Here is a 24,554-nt window from a genome sequence, read left to right on the forward strand (position 1 = left end):
ACTGCTGAAAAGTGCGATATCATCAGGTAAGTCTTATCTGGATTGACCGGGGCAGATGGTCTAACCCTGGCCTGCTCATAGGAGCTTAGGTGAGTAGACGGGTGAGTAACGGAAAGGATTATCCAATTTAGGGGAACACACTGGTTTTTAACTGAGATAGGGTCTGCTGAATTTAAAGGATCACACTGAACGGGAATGAGGTCTGTCGGAGGCTCTTGGCTAATGGGGTAGCTGGGCACGGTGTTGGGCGCAGGATGGAGCGGAGAGCAGGGGTTATTTGTGTCGTCGCACCCCCCTGGGCGCTCTGCTCCCCGTTTCCCTGATGTTCACAGGAGCAAGGGCGAAGATCGGGCAAAGATTGGAAGGTTACCCTTTTCCTCAGCTCTGGGGACCTCCTGGGGGGAAGGGGTTCACCATTGATATTGGTCATTGACCTACAACTAGAAGACCAATGGCGGCCCTTCCCACACCTCCGACATAGGGTCTTAGGTAAATTTGGTTCGGGGACTAACTTAGGACAATGTTTTTTGAAGTGTCCCTTTTCACCACAATTGAAACATGATTGGGGACCCATGAAAGTGGTAGCCAATAGACGCGCTTTATGGGAATTGGAATCTATATTTTTACAAGCGTCTATCATTTTGAGAAGGGAGGGATCCTTTAACATCTTCAAAGCTTTCTGACAGTCCTCATTCGCCTTTTTGATAACCAATTTATTGTATAAAATTTCCTGGCTCTCTTTTTGGTGGACCTGCCTGCTGATTGCCTCTTTTAGCCTGGTTCTGAATTCTACAAAAGGTTCTTTTGGGCCTTGGTTAATAAGTGTGAAAGAAGGCGTCTGCACATAGGCATCTGTCACCCTTTTCACGGCCTCTAATGCCAATTCTTTAGTCGCTTCTAAAAATTTGGGGTCAATTCGAGCTTGATCCCCCCTACTCGAATAGTTCCCCTCCCCACAGAGCATGTCTATTGCCTGCTGAATTGGGATTCCCCTTCTTTCCATTTTGTCATTGACATATGCAGTGATTAATTTTTTCCATTCTACCTCAAATACTGAGGACTGTACTGTTGTAAAGAGTCCTCCTATCACTGCTCTTATGTTGTAACGTATCAGCTTATAGGCCAGGAAGAAGGATTCTAGCAACTCGATGGTGAAGGGTGCCCCCAACCCATACTCGACGATGGCCTTTTTCATATCTTTTGGCATGGGGTACAATATTGGTCGCCACTTGTCGTGACGAGGGAAGAATGAGACGCTCAATATGAGAATCAGCAAGCTTCGTTTATTGATCATTGCTAACAGCTTAATATATGCTTTATAATTAGCTCATACATATTGCAAAAGCTAAGCTCATTATTGGTTCTGCTTAAATGTTGATCTCACCTCTTACTCATTTCTTTGTTGACACAGGTGGTACTCGGTTGCTTTTTGTTTTGCTAATCACAATGTCCTGTTTACCAGCCAGCTAACAGGGTACAAGGGCACTGTAACCTCGCTATCTAAGATGTTCCCACGGCCTAGGCAAGCCGTGTTCTATAGCCAATTCCCTACAAATACCCCCGTTTTTTTATTCTGGGCTAATAATGTTTTCTCTGTTATAGCACTTACACATTTAACAATACAAGAAAAAGCAATATGAACTATTACTAAAATTACAACAATTGTCAACAACCATCGTAGGTTTTTCTTTAACAAAACTTAAAACCCATTCAGACATAGAACCAAAAATAGATTGAAGCCACAAGGCTATAGGACTAGTTGTTACTGTTACTTTCTTTGTGTGTTCTATTGTTTCACTCAGGTTCTACAGTTCTTTTGTGTACAGGCTAGGCAGTTTGTGCCAGCTGGACAAGTCATGGTTTTGATAAACAATCTAGATTGAAATAATCTCAACATAAAACAGGTTTGAGTCCCATTACCACTTGTGTTATGTATATACAGTGATCCCATTAAATCTAACTCTTGGGGATCTTTTGCCAGAGTAAGACCTCGAGGGTTAGTACTAAAATAGACAGTACAAGCACGACGACAATCCGGACAAGAGACAACAACTGAGCGAGCAATAGAATGAATTAAGCTAAATCGACATCTGAAGGCTTCTGTATGCTGTGCTCTCAGTTTCTCACCAGTGCCCTCCTCCTTGCTCTCAGCCCTGTCACGAAGCTCTGGCAACATGGCCGAGGTGGGTGCTGAGGCCAGGCTGAAGGACGAACTGACATGCCCCATCTGCCTGGACATTTACAGGAACCCTATGTCTCTGGGGTGCGGTCACAGCTTCTGCAAGGAGTGCATGCATACAGAAGGAACAGAAATATGCCAGCAGGGCCCTTCCCAGTGCCCACTCTGCCTTTACCCCACAGGCCCCCATTCAGCCATGAAGACTTGCCTGACCTGCAAGGTCTCCCTGTGCCTGAGTAAGCATAGCACAAAGAACACTCAGAAAAAACTACATCCTGGTGGGGCTCTGTGGTGCCCAGGTTTTGGCTGAGAGAAAATCCCCCAGTACAGTAAACTGCTGGAATGCTACTGTGAGAAGGACAAGGTCCACACCTGCACGCTGCGCTCCGCCCCCAGCTCCCACAGGGACCACAAGACCATCAGCTTAAAGGAGGCTTTTGGCCAAGCACAGCGTGTTTTTCTCAAAACTGTAAAAGAGGTAAAAAACTATGAAACTGCACTGGATCGAAGCATAGGAAACTTGCTGGAACAATCCTCTGCAAAGGAGTTCTTTAGAGTACAAACAATGCTTGAAAATTAAGACTTGGCATAACTGGTTGAGAAATGACTGCTTTTTGTGTACATGAACCCTAAATATTTCCAGGGTACTTTTCACTGCACCGTGTCAGGAGCAACTACTAGGCCAAAGAATTGTAGACTCTTTCTGCTTTCAGCGTCCAACACACCCAGCTAATCCTCAGTGGTTACAACTAGCAGAAATATCATCTATATAATGACAACAAAGACAGTCAGAAAATTGCATTGGAAACATAAACCACTGACAAATTATAGAAAAGCCTTTCATTCTATGGGAGAGGGTTTTCTATGGATAACACTCATAAGGTTCTGCACGAATAATAGATGGAGCTAAAAATGCACATTTTTTCTCTATCACTGGGATCTAACTGGATTGTGAGAAGATAACCTGTCAAATCAATAATAACAATGGGTTATTCAGCAGAAAGCACAGAAGGGGTCAGTAAGCCAATGCTTACTAACCATGATTGCACCAACCTGTCTGAGATCATGCAAAGGTTTTCATTTCATAGATTTTTTCTTTATCACAAACACAGGGGTAATTAAAGGATTCTGAGATGGTTCAATGTAATCAGAATCAAGCTGCCTTCTGACAAGCTATTGCAGGGCCAACAGTTGTTCTGTAGGTAGGAGCCATTGTTTAAGTCACACAGGATCTGTATGTTCTAAAGGAAAACTCCAAGCAGTACCTCCTAATATCACAACCTTAACTCTTGGAATGACTAGAGAAGTTTGTTTGTTTGTTTGTTTGGACAATTAACAGCAAGCTTTGAGCATCACAAAGAATACACGTTGCCTTCGTACAACCCTAAACATTCACTAGTCAAATTATGCAAGCAATACATCTGGTATAAAACAAGGATTAATCACAATTAGTGAGGCTATTTTGCTGAGAACACAGCTACAATGGGTAGGGTATGTTTCAAGGAGGAGAGACTAGCCGTTTTACAATTAATATTGCTACCAGTTGTTGCACGGGAGGGGTTTTGAAGACAATATATAAGGATTCTTTAAAACAACACTTCAGCTCTGGTCACACTGATCAACATAATTGGTCTGCTCTGGCCTCCAGCCAGGAGGCCTGAAGACACACTATCCACAACACTACAGATGTTTTTGAGAAGGCACGCAGGATGGCCTTGACAGTCTGCCCCTGCAACGAGCTGAGCAAACAAGGCAGTGTGCTGGTTTAAAAGTTAACCAGCAGGGGGATGAACTCAACTCAAAGGAGAGATTATAAGTCAGAATAACAATTTATTAAAATAATACAGTAAGTACAATAATACAAACAAACAATTGGTCTCAACCCACAAAAACCCAAATGTATAACCCAGTGCCCTGGGGCATGAACAAAGTGGTGTTCCTTGGGCCCTGTTTGAGTCCAAAGTAAAGGGAGAGGGGAAGAACCTGCTGGTGGGAGAGCTGCTGCAGTCTGGCCAGAACTGGTGATCGCAGTCCAGTGGTGGTCTAAGTCTGGTTGAGAGCGATGAGATGCAGCCGTCCTCTGGATCCCACGAGTGGGTTGAAAAATGTTCCAAAACTCCAAGATTATATATCCTCCAGTTCAGGCAGGAATGTCCAGTGCTCCCCTCAGGGCGGGGAGTTCCACAAAGGGTGTGAGGACAGAAACATCCTCCTATCTCACAGGCCTCTTAACACCTAGTTTATAGCCTGAGGAGTCAGGCTCTATGGGCAGAGGGTGCGAATAGTCTATTGACAACAATAGTCTAGTTTCTGGGAAATGACATGGAAGGCTATAGAATACAGTTTTGGGTTACACCCACCATGATGAACTGATCTCAGCTGTCCTAACTAGGACATTATCCACCCCTTATTCTATGCCATCCATGTCATGCCCAAATTAAGCCCCTTTAAAAACTATATCCCTCTAAAACTATATACATCTATCTATATATATATACAATGAAACATTACAGACCATTCTCACTCAAAATTAGGTCCCCTTGTGGTACACAACGTGTCTCCCCATCTTTTTGCATTATCCACCAGGTGGAACCAGGTCCTTGAGCAAAAACAATCCCTCGGATGGGTTTGCCTTTGCTTGAGGTGGGACTAATCCAAACAGTCTTCCCTAACATTCCTCTCATATGTACCACGGGGACTTTATCTCCATCTACAGTATGCAAAAGTTCAGATTGGGCAGGGCCAGCTCGATTGATGGAACCTCGGGTGTTGACCAACCAGGTGGCCTTTGCTAAATGCAGCTCCCAGTGTTTGAGAGTCTCCCCACACAGTGCCTTCAGGGTGGTTTTCAGCAGTCCGTTGCACCGTTCAACTTTTCCAGCAGCTGGTGCATGGTAGGGGATATGATACACCCACTCAATGCCGTGCTCTTTGGCCCAGGTGTCTACGAGGCCATTCTTGAAATGGGTCCCATTATCGGACTCAATTCTCTCCGGGGTGCCGTGTCGCCACAGGACTTGTTTTTCAAGGCCCAGGATGGTATTCCGGGCAGTGGCATGAGGCACGGGGTATGTCTCCAACCATCCAGTGCTTCCTTCTACCATGGTCAGTATGTAGTGCTTGCCTTGGCGGGTTTTGGGGAGCGTGATGTAGTCAACTTGCCAGGCTTCCCCATACCTGTACTTCGACCACCGTCCACCATACCATAGAGGCTTCACCCGCTTGGCCTGCTTGATGGCAGCACATGTCTCACAGTCATGGATGACCTGTGAGACAATGTCCTTGGTTAAGTCCACCCCTCGGTCACGAGCCCATCTGTATGTTGCATCTCTCCCCTGGTGACCGGAGGCGTCATGGGCCCATCGAGCCAGAAATAATTCTCCTTTGTGCTGCCAATCCAGATCTACCTGAGAGACTTTAATCCTGGCAGCTCGGTCCGCCTGCTCGTTGTTACGATGCTCCTCATTAGCCCGTTTCTTGCCTACATGAGCGTCTACGTGACGGACCTTCACACTCAGCTTCTCTACCCGGCCAGCGATGTCCTGCCACATCTCCGCCACCCAGATGGGTTTCCCTTGGCGCTGCCAGTTGGCCTTTTTCCATCGCTCCAGCCATCCCCACAGAGCATTGGCCACCATCCATGAGTCAGTGTAGAGATAGAGTCTTGGCCACTTCTCTCGTTCAGCTATATCCAAAGCCAACTGAACGGCTTTAAGCTCTGCAAACTGACTTGACCCACCTTGTCCTTCGGTCGCTTCTGCAACTCGCCGTGTGGGACTCCATACAGCTGCCTTCCATTTTTGGTTTGTCCCTACAATGCGGCAGGAGCCATCCGTGAAGAGCACATATCGCCTTTCATCTGCGGGTAGCTTGTCATATGGTGGGGCCTCCTCAGCCCGTGTCACCTTCTCCTCCTCTTCTTCAGAGGATAGTCCGAAACTCTCACCTTCGGGCCAATTGGTGATAATTTCCAGAATCCCAGGGCGATTAGGATTCCCTATCCGGGTTCGCTGCGTGATCAGAGCGATCCACTTACTCCATGTGGCATCGGTGGCATGATGTGTGGAAGGAACTCTTCCCTTGAACATCCAGCCCAGCACTGGTAGTCGGGGTGCCAGGAGGAGCTGCACTTCGGTGCCGATTACTTCTGAGGCAGCTCGAACTCCTTCATAGGCAGCCAGGATCTCTTTCTCAGTTGGTGTATAGCTGGCTTCAGATCCTTTGTATCCCCGACTCCAGAATCCCAGCGGTCGTCCTCGGGTCTCCCCAGGCACTTTCTGCCAGAGGCTCCAAGAAGGGCCATTCTCCCCGGCTGCGGTGTAGAGCACGTTCTTCACGTCCTGTCCTGTCCTTACTGGCCCAAGGGCTACCGCATGGGCAATCTCCTGTTTAATTTGTTCAAAGGCTTGTTGTTGTTCGGGGCCCCACTGGAAATCATTTTTCTTCCGTGTCACAAGGTAGAGAGGGCTTACAATCTGACTATACTCGGGGATATGCATCCTCCAAAAGCCCACAGCGCCTAGGAAAGCCTGTGTTTCCTTCTTGCTGGTTGGTGGGGACATGGCTGCTATTTTGTTAATCACCTCCATTGGAATTAGGCGGCGTCCATCTTGCCACTTCACTCCTAGGAACTGAATTTCCTGAGCAGGTCCCTTGACTTTACTCCGTTTAATGGCAAAACCGGCTCTTAGGAGAATCTGGATTATCTTCTCTCCTTTCTCGAAGACTTCGCCCGCTGTGTTCCCCCATACAATGATGTCATCAATGTACTGTAGGTGCTCTGGAGCCTCACCCTTTTCCAGTGCAGTCTGGATCAGTCCATGGCAAATGCTGGGACTGTGTTTCCACCCCTGAGGCAGTCGATTCCAGGTGTACTGCACACCTCTCCAAGTGAAAGCAAATTGTGGTCTGCACTCCACTGCCAAAGGAATGGAGAAAAAGGCATTGGCTATGTCAATGGTGGCATACCACTTGGCTTCCTTGGACTCCAGCTCATACTGGAGCTCCAGCATGTCCGGCACAGCAGCACTCAGGGGTGGTGTGACTTCATTGAGTCCACGGTAATCCACTGTCAGCCTCCACTCTCCGCTGGACTTACGCACTGGCCATATAGGGCTATTAAAGGGTGAGCGAGTCTTGCTGACCACCCCCTGGGTCTCCAGTTCACGGATCATCTTATGTATAGGGGTCACAGAGTCTCGGTCGGTGCGGTATTGCCGACGGTGCACTGTTGCTGTGGCTATCGGCACCAATTGTTCTTCAACCTTCAGCAGTCCCACAGCAGAGGGGTCCTCTGAGAGACCAGGCAAGGTGTTCAACTGTCTAATTTCCTCCGTCTCCACAGCAGCTATGCCAAAAGCCCAACGAAGTCCTTTTGGGTCTTTGAAATACCCACTCCTCAGGTAATCTATGCCAAGGATACACGGGGCCTCTGGACCAGTCACGATGGGGTGTCTGTGCCATTCCTTCCCAGTCAGGCTCACTTCAGCTTCCAGTACAGTCAGCTGTTGGGATCCCCCTGTCACCCCAGAAATGGAGATGGATTCTGCCCCTACGTATCTTGATGGCATTAATGTACATTGTGCGCCAGTGTCCACTAAGGCCTTATATCTTTGTGGCTCTGATGTGCCAGGCCACCGAATCCACACAGTCCAATAGACTCGATTGTCCCTCTCCTCTACCTGGCTAGAGGCAGGGCACCCCTAGTCCTGGTCATGGTACTCATTGTGCTCTTCTTGTGGGTAGGACCTGGAGGTCCCTTCAAGAGAATCATTCCTGTACCGTCTGGAGTCTTGCCCACGAGAGACTGGAGCAACGTTTACCCTTGAAGAGTTCTTTATGGTATTTGTTCCTCTTTTCAGTTCACGTACCCAGGCTGCTAAGGAAGAGGTGGGTTTCCCATCCCACTTCCTCATATCTTCTCCGTGCTCACGGAGGTAAAACCATAGATCGCCACGTGGAGTGTACCTTCTCTCCTTAGCTGGGGGACGCTGGCTTCTGATAGCAGAGACTCTTGTTTGTCCTGGCGAGATATGGGAAATCCCTTCCTTAATTTCTTCTCTTAGCTTCTGGTGTCCCTCTTCAATTTTCTCTTCCAGGTTTCGGACGTGTTCAGCCAGTTTGGTTTCCACAGATGAGACGTGGGCTCGTAATGGGGCAGTGACAGTGTCTTCATAAATCCTGAGTTTACTAACCAATGCTCCCACCTTGTCCTCTCCCTCCCTCCATTGCAGCGTTGCTAAGTAGCGGGAATACATTTCTGGCCCAAGTCGTGCAAACTTTAACCACATTTGGGAGGTGCACTGTACAGCATCTGGACTCTTAGGGAATCTTTCATCCTCTGAAAAGATTATCTCCAGTACAGCTAACTCCCTTAAGCACCGGATACCTTGTTCCATCGTGTTCCACTGTCCTTGCTGTACGTGGAGGTCCTCCTTGCAAAGGTATCTCTCCCTCACACTGGACAACAGTCGCCGCCAGAGGCTGAGAGTTTCCTGCCTCCTTCCAATCCCCTGATCAATGACTACATCTCGAGACAGGGATCCCAGCTGTCTGGCTTCACTCCCATCTAGGATCGTATCGTTAGCTGCGGCATCCCAGATTCGGAGCAGCCAGGTCAGAATGGACTCGTTCGCCTGTCGTGTGAACTCTCTCCGGAGCTCACGTAGCTCACCCAGGGATAGGGACCGAGTGATTATTTCTGGCTCTGTCTCCTCCGGTGGATGTGAAGGTCCTGCCTCTTCGTCATCATTTGCTATACGGACTGATTTAGTCTTTGATTTCCTTTTCTGGACAGGGGCGACTGCTATTGGTTTTGCTTGTTCTTCTGGCTCCTCGATGGTTTGTGTGGACACGGTGCTGGTTGGTTCATTTCTTTCTCCCTCTGACTCAGCTGTGGTTTGGGTGGACGTGGTGTCTGCGGATTTGCTCCTTCTCTCCTCCCCCTGACAGTGCTGTATCATGTCAAGCAGTGCCCGGTAGGCAGTGGCCAGGGCCCAGCAGGTTGCTGTGAGCTGGCCGTCTCTGGAGCTGCCAGAGCATTTTTCCTTCACCAGTCTTATCATGCTAACAGGATCCTGCAGTTGTTCAGGGGTGAATTTCCAGATCATTGGAGGAGAGAACTTTTCCAAATACTGGCTGATGTCCTCCCACTTCCCGTGCCACTCAGCATTATCTGCTCCCAGGGCAGGTGTCCAAACAACCTCCCTAAAAGGCACTTTTCTGACCCTAAACATGGTGTACACAGTACAGAGCAGACAGAGCAACACTAACAATAACATTATGCTGTCCTTAACATCAAAAGGGAACTCAATATTTTCAAAAACTGTTGTAGCAGGTCTGAAGGGGAAGAAGGAGGTGAGAGGCTGGAAAACATCCACCCCTGTTCCTCCAAAAAGCTGGGTACGATTTTTAATGAGGCCCCAGAGGCAGCAACCCAAACCAGGAGAGGCAAACAGGACTGAATACACATTTACAATGAAACTCATTGCTTCTGATGTTAGAATGACATAAACATAATATACTAATAAAACAATTTGGATCCCTCTCCCTGGTCTTAAAGAGAGCATCAAAACAGGCAAATAATACCCCATCTGTGGAAATATGAACAGGCTCAAATACAACATCCATGTGAGTGCATCAAACAACATGGTGATCAGGGAGTTTCTATATTCAAATAGACAAATGCTTCAAATGAAATTGTGATTCTGACTTCTCTCTCTCTGCCCGACGTATGGGCGCCAAAATGTGCTGGTTTAAAAGTTAACCAGCAGGGGGATGAACTCAACTCAAAGGAGAGATTATAAGTCAGAATAACAATTTATTAAAATAATACAGTAAGTACAATAATACAAACAAACAATTGGTCTCAACCCACAAAAACCCAAATGTATAACCCAGTGCCCTGGGGCATGAACAAAGTGGTGTTCCTTGGGCCCTGTTTGAGTCCAAAGTAAAGGGAGAGGGGAAGAACCTGCTGGTGGGAGAGCTGCTGCAGTCTGGCCAGAACTGGTGATCGCAGTCCAGTGGTGGTCTAAGTCTGGTTGAGAGCGATGAGATGCAGCCGTCCTCTGGATCCCACGAGTGGGTTGAAAAATGTTCCAAAACTCCAAGATTATATATCCTCCAGTTCAGGCAGGAATGTTCAGTGCTCCCCTCAGGGCGGGGAGTTCCACAAAGGGTGTGAGGACAGAAACATCCTCCTATCTCACAGGCCTCTTAACACCTAGTTTATAGCCTGAGGAGTCAGGCTCTATGGGCAGAGGGTGCGAATAGTCTATTGACAACAATAGTCTAGTTTCTGGGAAATGACATGGAAGGCTATAGAATACAGTTTTGGGTTACACCCACCATGATGAACTGATCTCAGCTGTCCTAACTAGGACAGGCAGCAACATCGACAACTCCTGATTTAAATCCTGGAAAACACAGAAAAGCTCAAAACGACTCTCACTACTGCCATAGCAGATGCAAATGCAATTATTTGATGGTCTAAGGACCTCACCCTGGCACAAGCCTGCATTATCTCTAGCTAGTTATGTAACTAGCAACTTCTGTATCTGTCACAAAACTTGTTTCTCTACAGCATCTTGCAGCTTTTCCACAAATTGTAAGAATGGTTCCCGGGCACCTGGATGCATAGTGGTGTATTTTGTTTCGGGCTCTGCCAACCTTGCAGTCTGCACTAATGTTTGCTGGCTTATGATTTTTACTTGCTCTAAAACTAGTGGTCTCCTTCGCAGCTTACACAGCTAAGGAACAACAGCAGTGGAAAAACTCCACCTGAGACTTAACTTGCATAAATTTCATACAAGGCGTAATAGAATATTAAATTTTTGTAAGAACTTCTTATTTAACTTCAGTTCTGATCATACAGCTAGCCGGACAGGGCTAGTCTAGAAATAACTAAAACCTCATCATTCACGGTGGGAATTTGAAGAATTCATATACCATTCAGAATAAGGATTCACTATGGTTCAACAGAATCATGTTACACATCTCCAAAATCTTAACACCGGCAGAAGGTATTTTTAAGTTTACACAGTCACACATTCATGTAGCTTTTCTCTTTCACACCACATTCAGGTGGCCACCTCAAACATGCTCCTCAATCACACACATTTTCAAGTAGTCATTGACTGTGCACTTCTTATCAGTTTCATAATTCAAAGGAAATTTATGGCATAGCCGTCATCAGCAATCTGCAAATCCTGCACAACTCTCTATGTAAAAGACAGATACAGCAAGAAAGAACAGAATATTATCTTGGAAATCTTCAACCCTTCTCATAGAGCATAAAGGCAATAAAACTACTTTTGCAGGGGGCAAGACTATGTCCCCTTCTGTCTCATCGTTCCGTCTCCAAATCTTCTACCTGCACCCTGCCCCTGGGGGAAACAGCCAAATTTCATGTAAGAGATGCGAAATAGCAAGCTATAGGAAATTCTTAATAACCTTCTGTAATATGCAAAAGGCTAAGCACGGATGTTGCATTATTTCTAATCTTGCTTCAAAGGATTTTTCATCAGTCTCCCTTTCTGTTTTTGAAGAAAACATTTGAGAATGCCATGAGCATGCTGCATGCGTAACACCTATTGCTGTAAAAACAATGCAATCTTATCTGATTTATAAGTTGGGATATTGTTAATTTTAAGTTGTTTTTTCTCTTTTCCCTTTTTTCTGTGTTTTACCGTCTTTGCCTCCCCCCCGCCCCTCATTGCCGAAGGACGAAGGAGGGGGAGGAGGGACCGGGTTCACCCAAAGAAAATCAGCAGAAGGAACTTAATCACAGAGTCTGCTTAAGAAAAGACAAAAACATAGGAGAGGGAGAGAACAGCTGCAAACAGTTTCAGAGAGGGGGTGATTGGTCTAACGGGGAAAAGGAGAAACAGCTTTCCCCCTCCTCCAGCTGCACCCCTCAAGGCTTTTGCTACCATCATTAACTCGCCGCTCTAGGAAGAGGAGCGGCACCAGGGAAAAAACACTCGCTGCAAAGAAGGGAAGGGGAACGCACACCCCCAGGACCATGGCTGTCAGCAGTGCGGGGGACACAGAGTCCCCCCGTTGCTCGCCGCACCTGGAGCCGCCGGCGTGCACGCGCGCAGGCCCACCGCTCCGCACAGGCGCCGCGACCACCACCACTGCTCCGCTGCCCGGCGCCGCCCCGTAGACACCCGCCACAGGCGGACAGACCCGGCGCCAGCACGGGTTCACTCGGCACGGCAGCATAAGCACACAGCGCCGTGAACACAGCCACAAACGCGCAGCGCAGTCCCGCAGTACAGTTCAGATGAAAAGCTGGAAATGTCTTAAGGTGGAACTCAGTCATAGTGCTCGTAAAGTTCATCTCTGGTCCATCAGCAGTACTTTCACACTGCAGCCGTCATCTCCGATCGTCTTGGATATGCACTGCCGAGATGCTAGCACCGCGTTCATGTTGGCGGGGCCGCTCGGTTGTCCCCGGCTCCGATCCGTGATTTCTTGTCCCGCTCCGTCTCCCTTCAACTCCGCTCGACTCCCTTTTTACACGATTTCTCTGTATGATGGTATCTAGTAGCATTCTAATGTCCTCATACTGTGCTCTAATGCCTTTTACTATTCCAGATAACAATCGCCAAGTTGTAAGGAGGGAAGCAGCAACTTTTTCTCCCTTAGAGGCAGCAGTAAAGAGCTTATCACTAAGTTCTTTCCAAGTAGAGATAGTAAAGGCAGTTACAGTGTTCGCTTCATATCCCTGGCCCTTACATGAAAGCAGCATCTGCCGCAAAGCCAGTTCGTCTAATTTTTCTTCCTTTTTTAAGCAGGATAGACTTCCATATAGATGCAACATTAGATCCCTTTTGTTCTCGGTGGCTCACCTGTCCAGGCGTCTTGTCTGGTTGGCCTGGCAGTTTCTCCACTTCTGTCATGTTGCATTGAGCTCCGTCTCCGCGTCAACCTCCCACAACTTAACCTCATAACGTCTCCATTCTCTTTCATCAAAAACTGTATTAGGGTCCACAAAACAACTTTTAGCAACCCTCGTCATAAGCAATCTTGGTAATTCTTTTTTCAAAGCTATACCCTTAAGTCCCCGTTTTTCTAAAAAGCACTGGAGTAATAAAAGCACCGCTTGTCTTTCCATACCTATAAATCTTCAGCGCGCTGTTGCAGCCTTTTACAAGATGTCGGCGGTGTTGTCGGCCAGGACCCTTCTGTAAGGTCGCCTGGGGTGCAGGGTCCAGCTCTTTCACCTCTTGTGCTGCTTCAGGACCGACCGGCTACTGCGTCAGACCGTGGCTTCGGGGGATGCAGATTTAACTTACCCCCTGTTCAGGTTTCGGGGACCGCAGATTCAACTTAGTCCCTTGGGGCATACTGATTTAACTTAGCCCCTGGGGAATGCAGATTTAACTTACCCCCTGTTCAGGTTTCGGGGACCGCAGATTCAACTTAGTCCCTTGGGGCATACAGATTTAACTTAGCCCCTGGGGGATGCAGATTTAACTTACCCCCTGTTCAAGCTTCGGGGACCGCAGATTGAACTTAGTCCCTGTTCGGGCGCCATTTGTCGTGACGAGGGAAGAATGAGACGCTCAATATGAGAATCAGCAAGCTTCGTTTATTGATCATTGCTAACAGCTTAATATACGCTTTATAATTAGTTCATACATATTGCAAAAGCTAAGCTCATTATTGGTTCTGCTTAAATGTTGATCTCACCTCTTACTCATTTCTTTGTTGACACAGGTGGTACTCGGTTGCTTTTTGTTTTGCTAATCACAATGTCCTGTTTACCAGCCAGCTAACAGGGTACAAGGGCACTGTAACCTCGCTATCTAAGATGTTCCCACGGCCTAGGCAAGCCGTGTTCTATAGCCAATTCCCTACAGCCACTCTGGGACCCTTCCTTCCTCTACATAGATGGGAAATGCTTTTAGGAATTCAGTGTCTTTAGTGCTAGCCGCCTCCTCCCTGAAGGCTCTCCAGATATCTGGTAGCTTAAGCTGCCATTCAGGGGAGTGCTGCATTAAGTCTATGTCCGGTTCAGGGTGGCGGCAGGCGGGGTAGGCCTTGGTGGTGTGAGGCCTATGGGCGCAGCCATCTTGCTGGAAGGAGGCCCTGACCTTCGCCTTGACCCTGTCCTTTGCCACCCTTCCGCCCCTTGAAGGTGATGTATCCGGGGAAGAGGTGGGACTGGAGGAAGTGGGTGTGCTCGTGGGTATGCCGGGGGAGGGATCTCTGATGCAATCAGGTGGAGGCGGAGGCGGCCTGGAGGGTGGTGCTAAGGGAGCCCACCTCCTCCTTTCCTGCGCTGATTTTTCCCGCGGTGTCCCTTCCCGCCTTTTCTCCGCGTGGTCCCTGGGTCCCTCCTCCTCGACGCCATTTTGAATTCGGCGCGATGGTTTCTTCCCCCTCCCGCCATCTTGTGTGTCTGTCTGCTCAGTGTCCGTCTCTGTCTGCTCAGTGTCCCTCTCTGTCTGCTCAGTGTCTGTCTTGGGGAGGCTGATATTCTTGTTCATCATCTGGTGCTTTAGCACCATCAGAACTAACCTCCATGCGATGAGCGCCTCTTTAGCTATACGGTCCCCCTTATCGCTGTCCCGCCAGAGGCTGTAGCCTATGGCTTGCCACTGCTCTACACTGGTGTCCTCGGCAAGCTGGTGACCCTTGTGGTCAAACCATCTGACGAGTGATTTTGCCAATTTTTTATCTAAGGGGTGACCGTGTTCTATTACAAAGTCTTTTAGGCGCCTGTATACAAATTTTTGGGAGGTTGAGAGTGTGAGTCCCATGTTGATGTTAGTCGGGTCTCAACAACAGTCTCTTGATGGAAAGTCCTCCCTTTGGTGTTCTGCCAGGCTATGGGTGTTAGGGTAGGGTGAGGAATGTCCTCAGCAGTTCACCTGTCTGGTGCGTCGACCCGTGCAGCTACCGCTGAGCCCACAGCCGTCCGCTCTGCTGAGGAGGACCGGCGGGGACAATCGCCTCTCCTGGCGTCGCCTGAACCCAGGTGAGGACACAGGAGTTCTCTCAATATGAGAGTCCTCAACTGTGCCCCACGTTGGGCGCCACTTACCATGGTCCGGGGGGGATGGGAAATGGGACCGAGCACTGCAATAATGGTTCTTGGCACAGTCGAGGGTTCATGCAGCAATGCCACTTTATTCAGGGACAACAGGGTTTTAAATAAGGTAAGTCTGAGGGGAGGATCCTGAACTGGGGAGGAGCATGGAACTGACAACTCAGGGAAAAGTGTGATAGGGAGACAGGGAAAAGGCGGGTGGAACTTCGGAGTCTCCAGGAGAAAGGGCCAATGGGAGCTCTCTTTGCACTGCAGCAAACTGAAGCCAATCAGTAGCAGAGGAGCGGGAAAGCAGGGGAGGACAGGGTGACAAACAACTTTGGGCAGGAAAATCTGAGGGAGAAAGGGGAACAATATGGAGGTCTAACAAACTTCATAAAAATTCAACAGTAAACTGGGGTACATAAAACTCCATGACAATACAGCAATAAACTGGGGTAAAACTGGGGAACAACTGTCAGTCCGGTGGATGAATTGTCCAGTGTATAAAAGTCCATCTAGTTCCCATAGATGCTTCTCCATGCCACATATCTTTCCCAATTGCTTTTTTCTTCCACCACACCCTGCTACACGCAAACATAATAAACGACAGCATCAGCAGATGTCTTTCCATTCCTCTTTCCCTTCCCATTTTCCATTCCTCTTCCCTTCCCATTCCCACAGCCAACACACTATTTCACTTCTCACTTTAACAAAGCTCTTTTCTCCTTCAAGCCCCTCAAAGGCGCCAAGGCCACATAGGAGGCCACACACAAACAGTACTCCTCTTCCCACTTGACTACACCTTCTCCCTCACTGTTCTACAGGGAACACCAGGAATCTGCTCGCAGAGGCCTCTCCTTTCCCAGCAGTAGCTCAGCACAAGGAGTTAAAGGAACTCAAGCCTTAGGCCACAAGAGCTGACAGCGAGGAAACTTTGGGAGCAAACTAATGCTGCTAACACGGACCCAGCTGAATCCAGCACACAATCACAGAATCCAAGAGTCCTTCAGCTTGGAAAAGACCTCCAAGCTCACTGAGTCTTGTGCAGCCCCTCCCCGACCGCCTGCAGGGACTGGATGATGCTTTGCACAAGCACCAAAAGGAATGTTGTGAAAGCCATGGCCTGCAGGAGGACACAGAGAAGGGCTTGGTTGGGGCTGGGAAGGAGGGAGCTGGCGCTGGGGAAGTGGGGATGGAGCCTCGGGGATGTGGCGCAGCAAGGACAGGGGCCCAGGCAGCTGGCAGGCGGCAAGGCCTCACCCCCTGCCCCAGCAGCAGCACCGGGCCCTGCCCAAGGCGCTCCTGCCAGGGGCTGGGCCCTGCAGGCAGGGGCAGAACCCACTCCCTGGGGCGGCCTTGCTGCCCTGGCCCTCGTCCGGCCCAGCCTCTCCCTGTGTGCGTGCTCCCCACAGCACAGGCTGCACTGGGCAGCATCCCCTGATGGGCCCTGCAGAGCTGCCCCACGGGGACACTTCCCTTTTATGTCACAGGTGCCACAGCCTGTCCCAGCCAGCCCTGCCCATTGTCCCCACCCCGGCTCAGTGACTCACAGTGGCCCCTGGCAACCAAAGAACCAAAGCCCCACACCCCCAGAGTGCAGCCCTACCCATGTGCAAGGGGCCCCCAAAGGGTTCCCTGCACAAAGCAGCCCCTCCAAACCCTTGTCAGATAGAAAACTGGGGGACGTGACCCTTGGATGCTTTTAGTACAGAGATACAAGCTTTTCTTGAATAATGGAGGGGCTCACTTTTAAATATTAATATTTACAGTTATCCATTTGGGGACAGGATGTCCTACAGGCTAATGTGGTGTCACATTTGGAGTGAAAAGTACTTTTCAAAGAAACCCAGGGTGCATGGGTGATGCAGAGGAAGCTGCCAAGTCACCCAATGTGAAACTCAACACTGCTTTGCAACAGCACTGCCCTTTCACACACATCTTTGGCAAAGACAAAGATGTCAGGCTTTAGTTTCTAAATCAGTAACACTTGACAAGACCTCTTTATGAACTGACAGCAAGAGAACTTAGGAGCAGCTTAGGGTTGGCAAGTGTAGGAGCCAAGAAGAGAAGGGCTGATGGGTATGTCATGAACACTGACAGCTGGATGGTCGTGGAGCCGACCAAGGACTGCCAGATACAAAAGACATCACCTGCTGGACTTGGCCCAAACACCAGCCCCCTCCTCTCCCTTCTCAACCACTCAACCACAGCCTGCACACACCCACACCTGCCAGGGCCAACTGGCTGTTTCTCTTCTCTTTTCTGCCTGGGGGCGAAGGAAGAAGGACAGGGAGGGCATTTGCCTTCGGGCCAGAGGGAAGGGGAAGGAGATCCCCCCAAATCCATCCCTGGCAGGATGGGGGCTGGAGGAGACATTGGGGGACCCCCAAGAATATTTTCGAGGGGAAGAAAGGATGGGGGTACCCGCAGGGGGTTGGGGGGGGGGAGGGACCCAGGAATCTCGTGGTGGGACACTGGGGAGTTCCCAGTAGTTTCTTGGAGGGGTGGACCCCCAGCAGTCCGGGGTGGAAAAATGGACGGAGGAATCCGCCGTAAAGGGTTGGTGACACCCAAAAGACTCTAGGAGGGGGTCGGGAGGGACCCCGGAGTCCTGAAGAGTGTTTGGGGGTCCCCAGGAGGGAGTCTGGGGGTCTGAGGTGGTCCCAGGAGATTTTCAAGGGTTAAGGGGATGCACAGGAGATTTGGGGGACGAGGGGGAAAGGCGGAGGGTCCCCAGGAGTCTTGGGGGGGATCTGAGCGGTTCCCGAGAGTCTTGGGGGAGATTCAGAGGGGTCACCAGGAGCCCCCGGACCCCCTGAACTCAGCCCACACCACCATGACCTCGTTGGGGCCGCACGTGAAAAACAGCGCGGTGGGGGGAGACCCTGGGGCCGGGATCGATTGGGACCAATCAGGTTCAATCCCGATCCTCCCTTCCCCCGCCATCACCGCCCCACTCCCGGCAACCCCGCGGAAGTTTCGACGTTCTATTGGGTGACTCACCAGCACAAGGACAGGGGCCCAGCAGAATTTGGCAATGACGTCATTCCAGCAGAGCCGTTCTATTGGCTGCGACCCACGAGGGAGCCCCAAAACCTGTTCATGGCTTGGGGGGAAAGACAGCCGGCAAGGCCGGGAACGGGGGTGCAGAGGGTGTTCAAGTGCCCAGGAAAGGGGCAAAAAACTTTCCCCTCTCCCTCCCAGTGCCCCCTCAGCCCATCCCAGTGTCTCCCCTCTCTCCCAGTGCCCCCTCAGCCCATCCCGGTCTCTCCCCTGCTCTCCCAGTGCCCCCGTCCATCGAGGTCCCAGCCCGGCCCTGCCCCCTGCTCTGCTCCAGCCTGGATTTCTCCCCTGCAGGGGCAGCTGAGGTGGTTCCAGGGCGGGCGGGAGCTTCCGGGGCAGGGGGTGGCTCCTGACATGCTGCTGGAACCGCCCCTGTCTGGGCGGGCCCATCAGCCTGGGGTACCTCCTCACCCGAGCCTGGGGGACGGGCTGGCAACTGGGAGGGGCTTTGTGAAGGAATGGGGAGACTGAGAAGGGCTTGGAGGTCGTGGGGGTAAGTGGGAAGGTGTTTGGGGGAGTTTGGGGGTTTGGGAGGGAGGTTGGGGAGATTGGGGCAGCTGTGAGGGGTTTTGGGGAATCGTCGGGGATGTGGGAAAGAACTGGGAGAGAGTTTGGGGGCATACTCAAGGGGAAGGGGGCAACTAGGAGAGGGTTTGAAAGGTCCTGGGAAGGCTGGAGGTAACTGGGAGGGATCTGGGGGCATCTTGTGGGTTTTTGTGGGTCTGGGAGGCAGTCTGGGGGCCTCAGAGGGTTTAAGGGGAAGTTGGGAGTGTCCTGTGGACCGGGATGGGATTTGAGGGTTCCTGGAGGGGCTGGCAGGGCTTTATGCCTTTATACTGCGGGCATTGTCTAGTATTGATGGGGGTAATCCGTGAGTTGACTGTTTCATAATCATCCAAATTTTAACAAGACTTTGAAGGTGGTCAACCTCAGTTTGAAGCAGCTCATTTTTAGCAACAAATTTATCCGATTTTTCTCCTGTTTCCCTCTCAAAGGCTAACGATGACTTCAACACCACATTTTCTGATTTCAAAACAGTAGACTCAACATCAGAAATCCATTCATGACTTCCCTGTCACCACTCCATCCGAATGTCTGTGCCCTCACTGTGGCCTGAGAGAAACCTGCCTGTTTGCAGCACACTGACTGGGCAACTTTTCTTTTTGCAGGTGGAAAAGGGCAGATAAAGAAAAAACAGATGAGTCCAGCAGAAGTGATGCTGCTTCTGTCAAAAGCAGAGCAGAGGCCAAAAGCACTTTAGGAAGTTGCTTACAGAAGCACTTGTGCATTCCAAGTTACAGCTCAGGAGTCTCAGTGACTTGTCCAACATGGGAGCTCCTTTTCCATTTCTTAACCCCCAGATTCCTCAGGAGTAGGAAACTGAAAACACTGACTGAGAAAAGCTCCATTCCTTCCTAATAATTGTGCTTTGTCCTTCCCATTTGACAGTGCTCTTGGAAATGTGCTGGTGTGATCTGGATCTGGGAGCAGCCCTGACCTCCCACAGCCCTGACCACACACACCTCATCCAACGGCAGGAAGAACCTGCCTGGCTCCTGCTGGGGTTCTCACCACCCACCAACAGCTTCTCCCTGCAGAGGGGTGGGCAACTACCCAGGCAGGATGAGACCTGACCCCAGCAGGCAGCAAAGTCCCTGCCCTGGCACAAAGAACCCCGGAGCACAGGGACCCTGCTCTGTAGGACAGCCCCGGGCATCCCTGGCTGCACCCCCACCTTCCCACCCCGCAGCCATCCCTGGGAGAAGGAGCCCACCTGCGCTGTCCCTCTGACGGTGCTGCAGGGAAGGCCTGCCCTGGAGAACATCCTCCTCCAGCGCAACAGAGAAACTGGGAGAGTCCTGACAGATGGGCAAGGCTGTGGGATGTGGTAGCTTTAGGAGATTCCTCCAGGAACACAAGCAACATTGCCCTGCACCTGTAGACTCACTCTGCAGAGGAGTGTGAAGTTGTGTCCCCAAGTTGTGTCTCAGCTGAACACCTCCCATCTTTCTGCTGCCTTTAACCTCCCTTTGCCTTTCTTCTCTTCTCTCGTGCCTACAGGCAGTGCCCTCGGCCCTGCTGGGCTGTGCAGAGGAGCTGCTCCTGGGCAGAGCTGTCTCTCTGCAGTGCTGCTCGCTTGCCAGGATTTCCCTGTGTGCCAGGAGCCCGGCCCAGCTGAGCAGCACAGCAAGAGCCAAAGGCAGCCCTTTCTCTGCCCCTCTGGGTTCCCCACAGGTGTCCCTGGGGCTCCAGGGGAACCTGCTGTGGAACAGACTGAAGGAAACAATGATGTTCCCTCTTCTCACCTCTTCAGTGACACTTCTTTCCAGCAGTGACACTTCTTTCCAGCAGTGACATTTCTCCTCTTAGAAAATTACCAGGGTATGATGATCACCTTTTCTAGTTTCATCATTACACAGGACACCAGGAGGGTGACAGCAAAGGATCTGGTAACTCCCTGGCACAGCGGGGGTTTTCCTGGAGTCACACAGAGAAATGTGTCAGGGCTCTGAGAGGTGTCCAACCCTGAGCTGGACTGATGCACACCCGGGGGTGTTCAGAGACACAAGTCCTTCCCTGGCACACACACAGGCAGTTCATTGCAGCAGGGGCAGTGTCTCCCTGGGCTCCTGCTACCACTCCCAGAACCTGGAGCCACCTCAGTCCTGTAATGCTCCCACCCTGCCCACTCCTACACTTCAGATGAACATTGGGGTTTTCTAGTCACTGGAACTGCCCAGACCAGCCCCTCCCTGGTCCCCCCATCTCCCTGCCCCGCCCCAGCCCAGCAGAGCAGCACAGTCGTTTCTGGTCCTGCAGCAAGAAAGGGAGGCAATAGAGGACAGGGACAGTGACTGCATGTCTGGACTGCTCAGGAGATCATCAGCTCAGGCAGCAGCTCCTGCAGCCCCAGGGCCAGACCCGCTTCCCAGTGGCCCAGGCAGCTGCTGCCACGTGGGCACAAGCTCTGCTGCCCAGGAGGGTCCTGTAGTGAAGGACTTTGCAGATGGCCACGTAGCGGTCATAGGACATGATGGTGAGAAGGGCAAGCTCCGCTGTGATCAAGAAGAAAAGCAAAAACCACCTGTGCAGTTCATCGTGAGTAGGACATGCCCCTGGTGTTCCAGAGGGAATTGGCCATGGCTTTGGGGAGAGTGGTGCAGATGCAGCCCGGGTGTGTGAGGGAGAGGTGGAGCAGGAAGAAGTCCCTGGGGGGTGTGCAGGTGGTGGTGGCAGGCTACGGCACTGAGGATGAGGCCGTTGCCCAGGAGGGCAGCCAGGGAGATGCCCAGGAAGAAGCAGAAGTGCAAGAGCTGCAGCCAGGAGGAGGAAGTGGGGGATGGAACTGTGTGGGAGGCGTGTCTGGATGCACAGGGGATGTGCCAGGGCGATGGGCCCGACGGGACATGCGCAGTCACATATAACTCTATTGGTATAAGAAGTCACATGGTACACAGGGATTTAAGAGTGGGAATTTTGAATAAACTTCTCTTTGTCTCACCACCGCACGAGGAGCATCATTCATTCCTTGTTATACAAGGGTTGCCTGCTACATGTGGCGCCCGCACAGGGACATCTTTAGCTTATATTAAGTGAGATATCTATCCTGGATCAGGAGATCAACTGGTGTCTCCGGGATCGTCTTAATTTTCGGAGACGGGAGACTTCACCAGAAAAAACCCTGACGTCAATAAACCCCGTGCTCTTAGTGGCTTCTAAGAGACGGACAGTTAGTTTAGCGAGCTCAATAATAATAAGATAGTGCACTGAAGAAGAGAAGAAAGAGTTAAGGAAGAAACCGAGAGGTCAAAGCAGCCACCGGAGAGAGCGGAGAGGGTCAACGCAACATCGAAAGCTGTGAGTGACTGGGACGCACCCCGCACGTCTAAGACTGCTCCCTGGGCGAAAGCGTGCCTTCAGCTCGGAGAACGAGCTGCGGAGCACCTTAAGATCGTCAGGGAAAGGCCTGTTAGTCCCCTGAGTGTCGGTCATCTGGTAAAGCGACTCTTCGCTACCGACTGTGTGGACCACGTGCAAGAAGCGGCTTGCCGCTGCTGCGTCCTAGCAACCCCAACCACCGCTGACCCCCGCGGAGCCCCCGCTCCAGTTTTCTGTCCAGCAGAAACTGGCCGCGGCTCACCGCCTGCTCACCGCTGCTGACTGACCCTGCGGTGTGCTTAAAAAGCACTGCCAGCAAAAAGCCCCTGCGCCGTATTCAGACCGCGCGGGCTTCACCGATGTGCCGCGCCGCGCCTTCCGACACAGTGCGCCCCGACCCCCGCGCCGCCCAGCGAACCACGGGAACCCCCGGAGCCGCCGCTGCCGCCGCTGCGAACGCCGCACTCACCGGAGACAGAGCCGGGACCACGCCGAGCCGCCGCCACGTGACTGAGACGCCGCCGCCAGCGCCGCCGCTTCGTTCGCCGCTTTGCAGCCCGCACACGCCGATCGCCGCAGCCCCAAGCCGCCGCCTCTACAGTCAGCCCCCGCGTCCGTCGCTACAGCTGCCCGTGCCTGCCGCCGCCGCTTGCCGCTTGCCGCCTGCACCGGGACATCAGCCGCCGCCGACGGGACGCCACAGCCCAACCGACAGTGAGCCAACACAAATCAACAAACCGACAGACCCTCTTCAGCAGCGCACCCCAGCAGCGCCGAGACACAAAGGTAACATGGGAAACTTTTTCCCTACCGAAGTATCACGGGACACAGAAGCACTGGCTGCTCTGCTGAATCCTTACTATGTTCAGGTTACAAGGGTTGAATTATCAGAGTTGGTGCGGCTCATTAAAGCAGCCGTACCAGAACTACCTCTGGTTGAAGCCCTCAACATTCACATATGGGACAAAATAGGCAATCTTATCAAACTCAAGGCTCAGAGAGGGGATTCCCAAGCAAACAATGCTTACCCAGCCTGGCAAGCTATAATGACTGCATTAAGCAGATCCCACCAAAGAACGACGAACACATACACCCCCACTCAGACTGCAAGCAGCAGCCCCACTTTTACACGCCGCAGTTTGAACTCACAAAGCTCGGCGGGGGGAGGGGGTGGAGCCATTCAGAATTCAACTCCGGGGAAGGGAACCGGGAGCCCAAGGGACACGGACCGGCGGGAGGGAGCGGGGCCCCAGATGCGAGGTTCCAGTCAGTGGGACAGCAGCAGGGGGGCCCGTGACGGGAGTGGGGGGGCTAGCCCAGCTTACTCGCCAACCCATCCCGCGCATGAACGCCGAGTACGCGCCCAGGAGCGGGCACCACCATCTCGCCTGCCACGCGGTTCGGACACCCACCCGTCCTTCCCCGCCCCCGCGCCGTACTCCCCAACCACCACCACCACCCACCCACAGACAGCCGCTTTCGCCGGAGCTGCAGGGGGGGGGGAATGGGAGGAATGGGGGGAGGAGGAGGGGGATTTCGGGATAGCTCCGCCGGCAAGGGATGAAGCAACATACCGAGAAGGTACAATTGATAGGTGGGCTTTATGCAGAGAAGAGGCATTGCGTACTGGGGACTTACAAGTTATACAAGCATGTCCAGTAATTATCGGTCCACGTCAAAGCCGCAGGTTCCAACCATTACCACATGAACAAACCAAAGAACTAAGACAGTTAATGAGAGAAACTGGTGTATCATCCCCTAACACGCTTGCATTTTTAGTCACTAAGTTCCACATACATCTTCATGCCTCATGACTGGAGAACCTTGTTACAAATAAGCCTTTCTAACACACAATACAATGTATTCCTGAACGATTTTAGAGAAATCTGTTCTGCTTACGCTAATGACCCGCAAGCAGGGGTATCAGCACACCAACTCACAGGGGATGGGAACTATCGTTCCATAGATGCTCAAACCGGTTACAATAGAGAGGTATACGAGGTAATAGCAAAACATGCCATGCGGGCAATAAGAAAATTACCTACATCAGACAGAGATGCAAACTTGTCATTTACCAAAATAATACAGGGCCCAACAGAACCTTACACAAAATTCCTAGATCGGCTGCAATCTGCTCTGGATAGGCAGATTGAAAATGAGGAAGCCAGGGAAATCCTTAGTAGAAGACTGGCTTTCGAAAATGCTAATGTGGATTGTAAAAGAGTTCTGCAAACCCTTCCTAAGAGGGAAACTTGCAGTATCTCAGAATTAGTTCGTGCCTGCCAAGAGGTGGGTTCTTTGACACATCAATCAGATTTGCTAGCAGTAGCACTGAGTACTCAGTTAAGGACACAGCAGGGGGCCAGACCCAAAGATGGTTGTTTTATT

At 51.1% G+C, this 24,554-nt stretch overlaps 2 protein-coding genes across 2 annotated transcripts in view; both read right to left on the reverse strand.

Annotated features, from left to right (window-relative positions):
* Positions 1-9,057, reverse strand: part of LOC127474823 (uncharacterized) — a 42,627-nt gene extending 33,570 nt beyond the window's left edge. The window contains exon 1 of the mRNA XM_051796127.1: positions 4,415-9,057. Coding sequence (XP_051652087.1) covers positions 4,687-7,749 — 3,063 coding nt within the window. The 5' untranslated portion in view covers positions 7,750-9,057 and the 3' untranslated portion in view covers positions 4,415-4,686. The remainder of the gene's footprint in view (positions 1-4,414) is intronic.
* LOC127474866 (uncharacterized) overlaps positions 1-24,554 on the reverse strand; it is a 192,163-nt gene that overhangs the window by 32,771 nt on the left and 134,838 nt on the right. The gene's annotated exons all lie outside the window — the stretch shown is intronic.

Source organism: Manacus candei, unplaced genomic scaffold (genome assembly GCF_025592945.1).
Source record: "Manacus candei isolate 608988 ecotype Guabito, Panama unplaced genomic scaffold, ASM2559294v1 h1tg000045l, whole genome shotgun sequence".
In the NCBI taxonomy this organism is placed as follows: Eukaryota; Metazoa; Chordata; class Aves; order Passeriformes; family Pipridae; genus Manacus; species Manacus candei.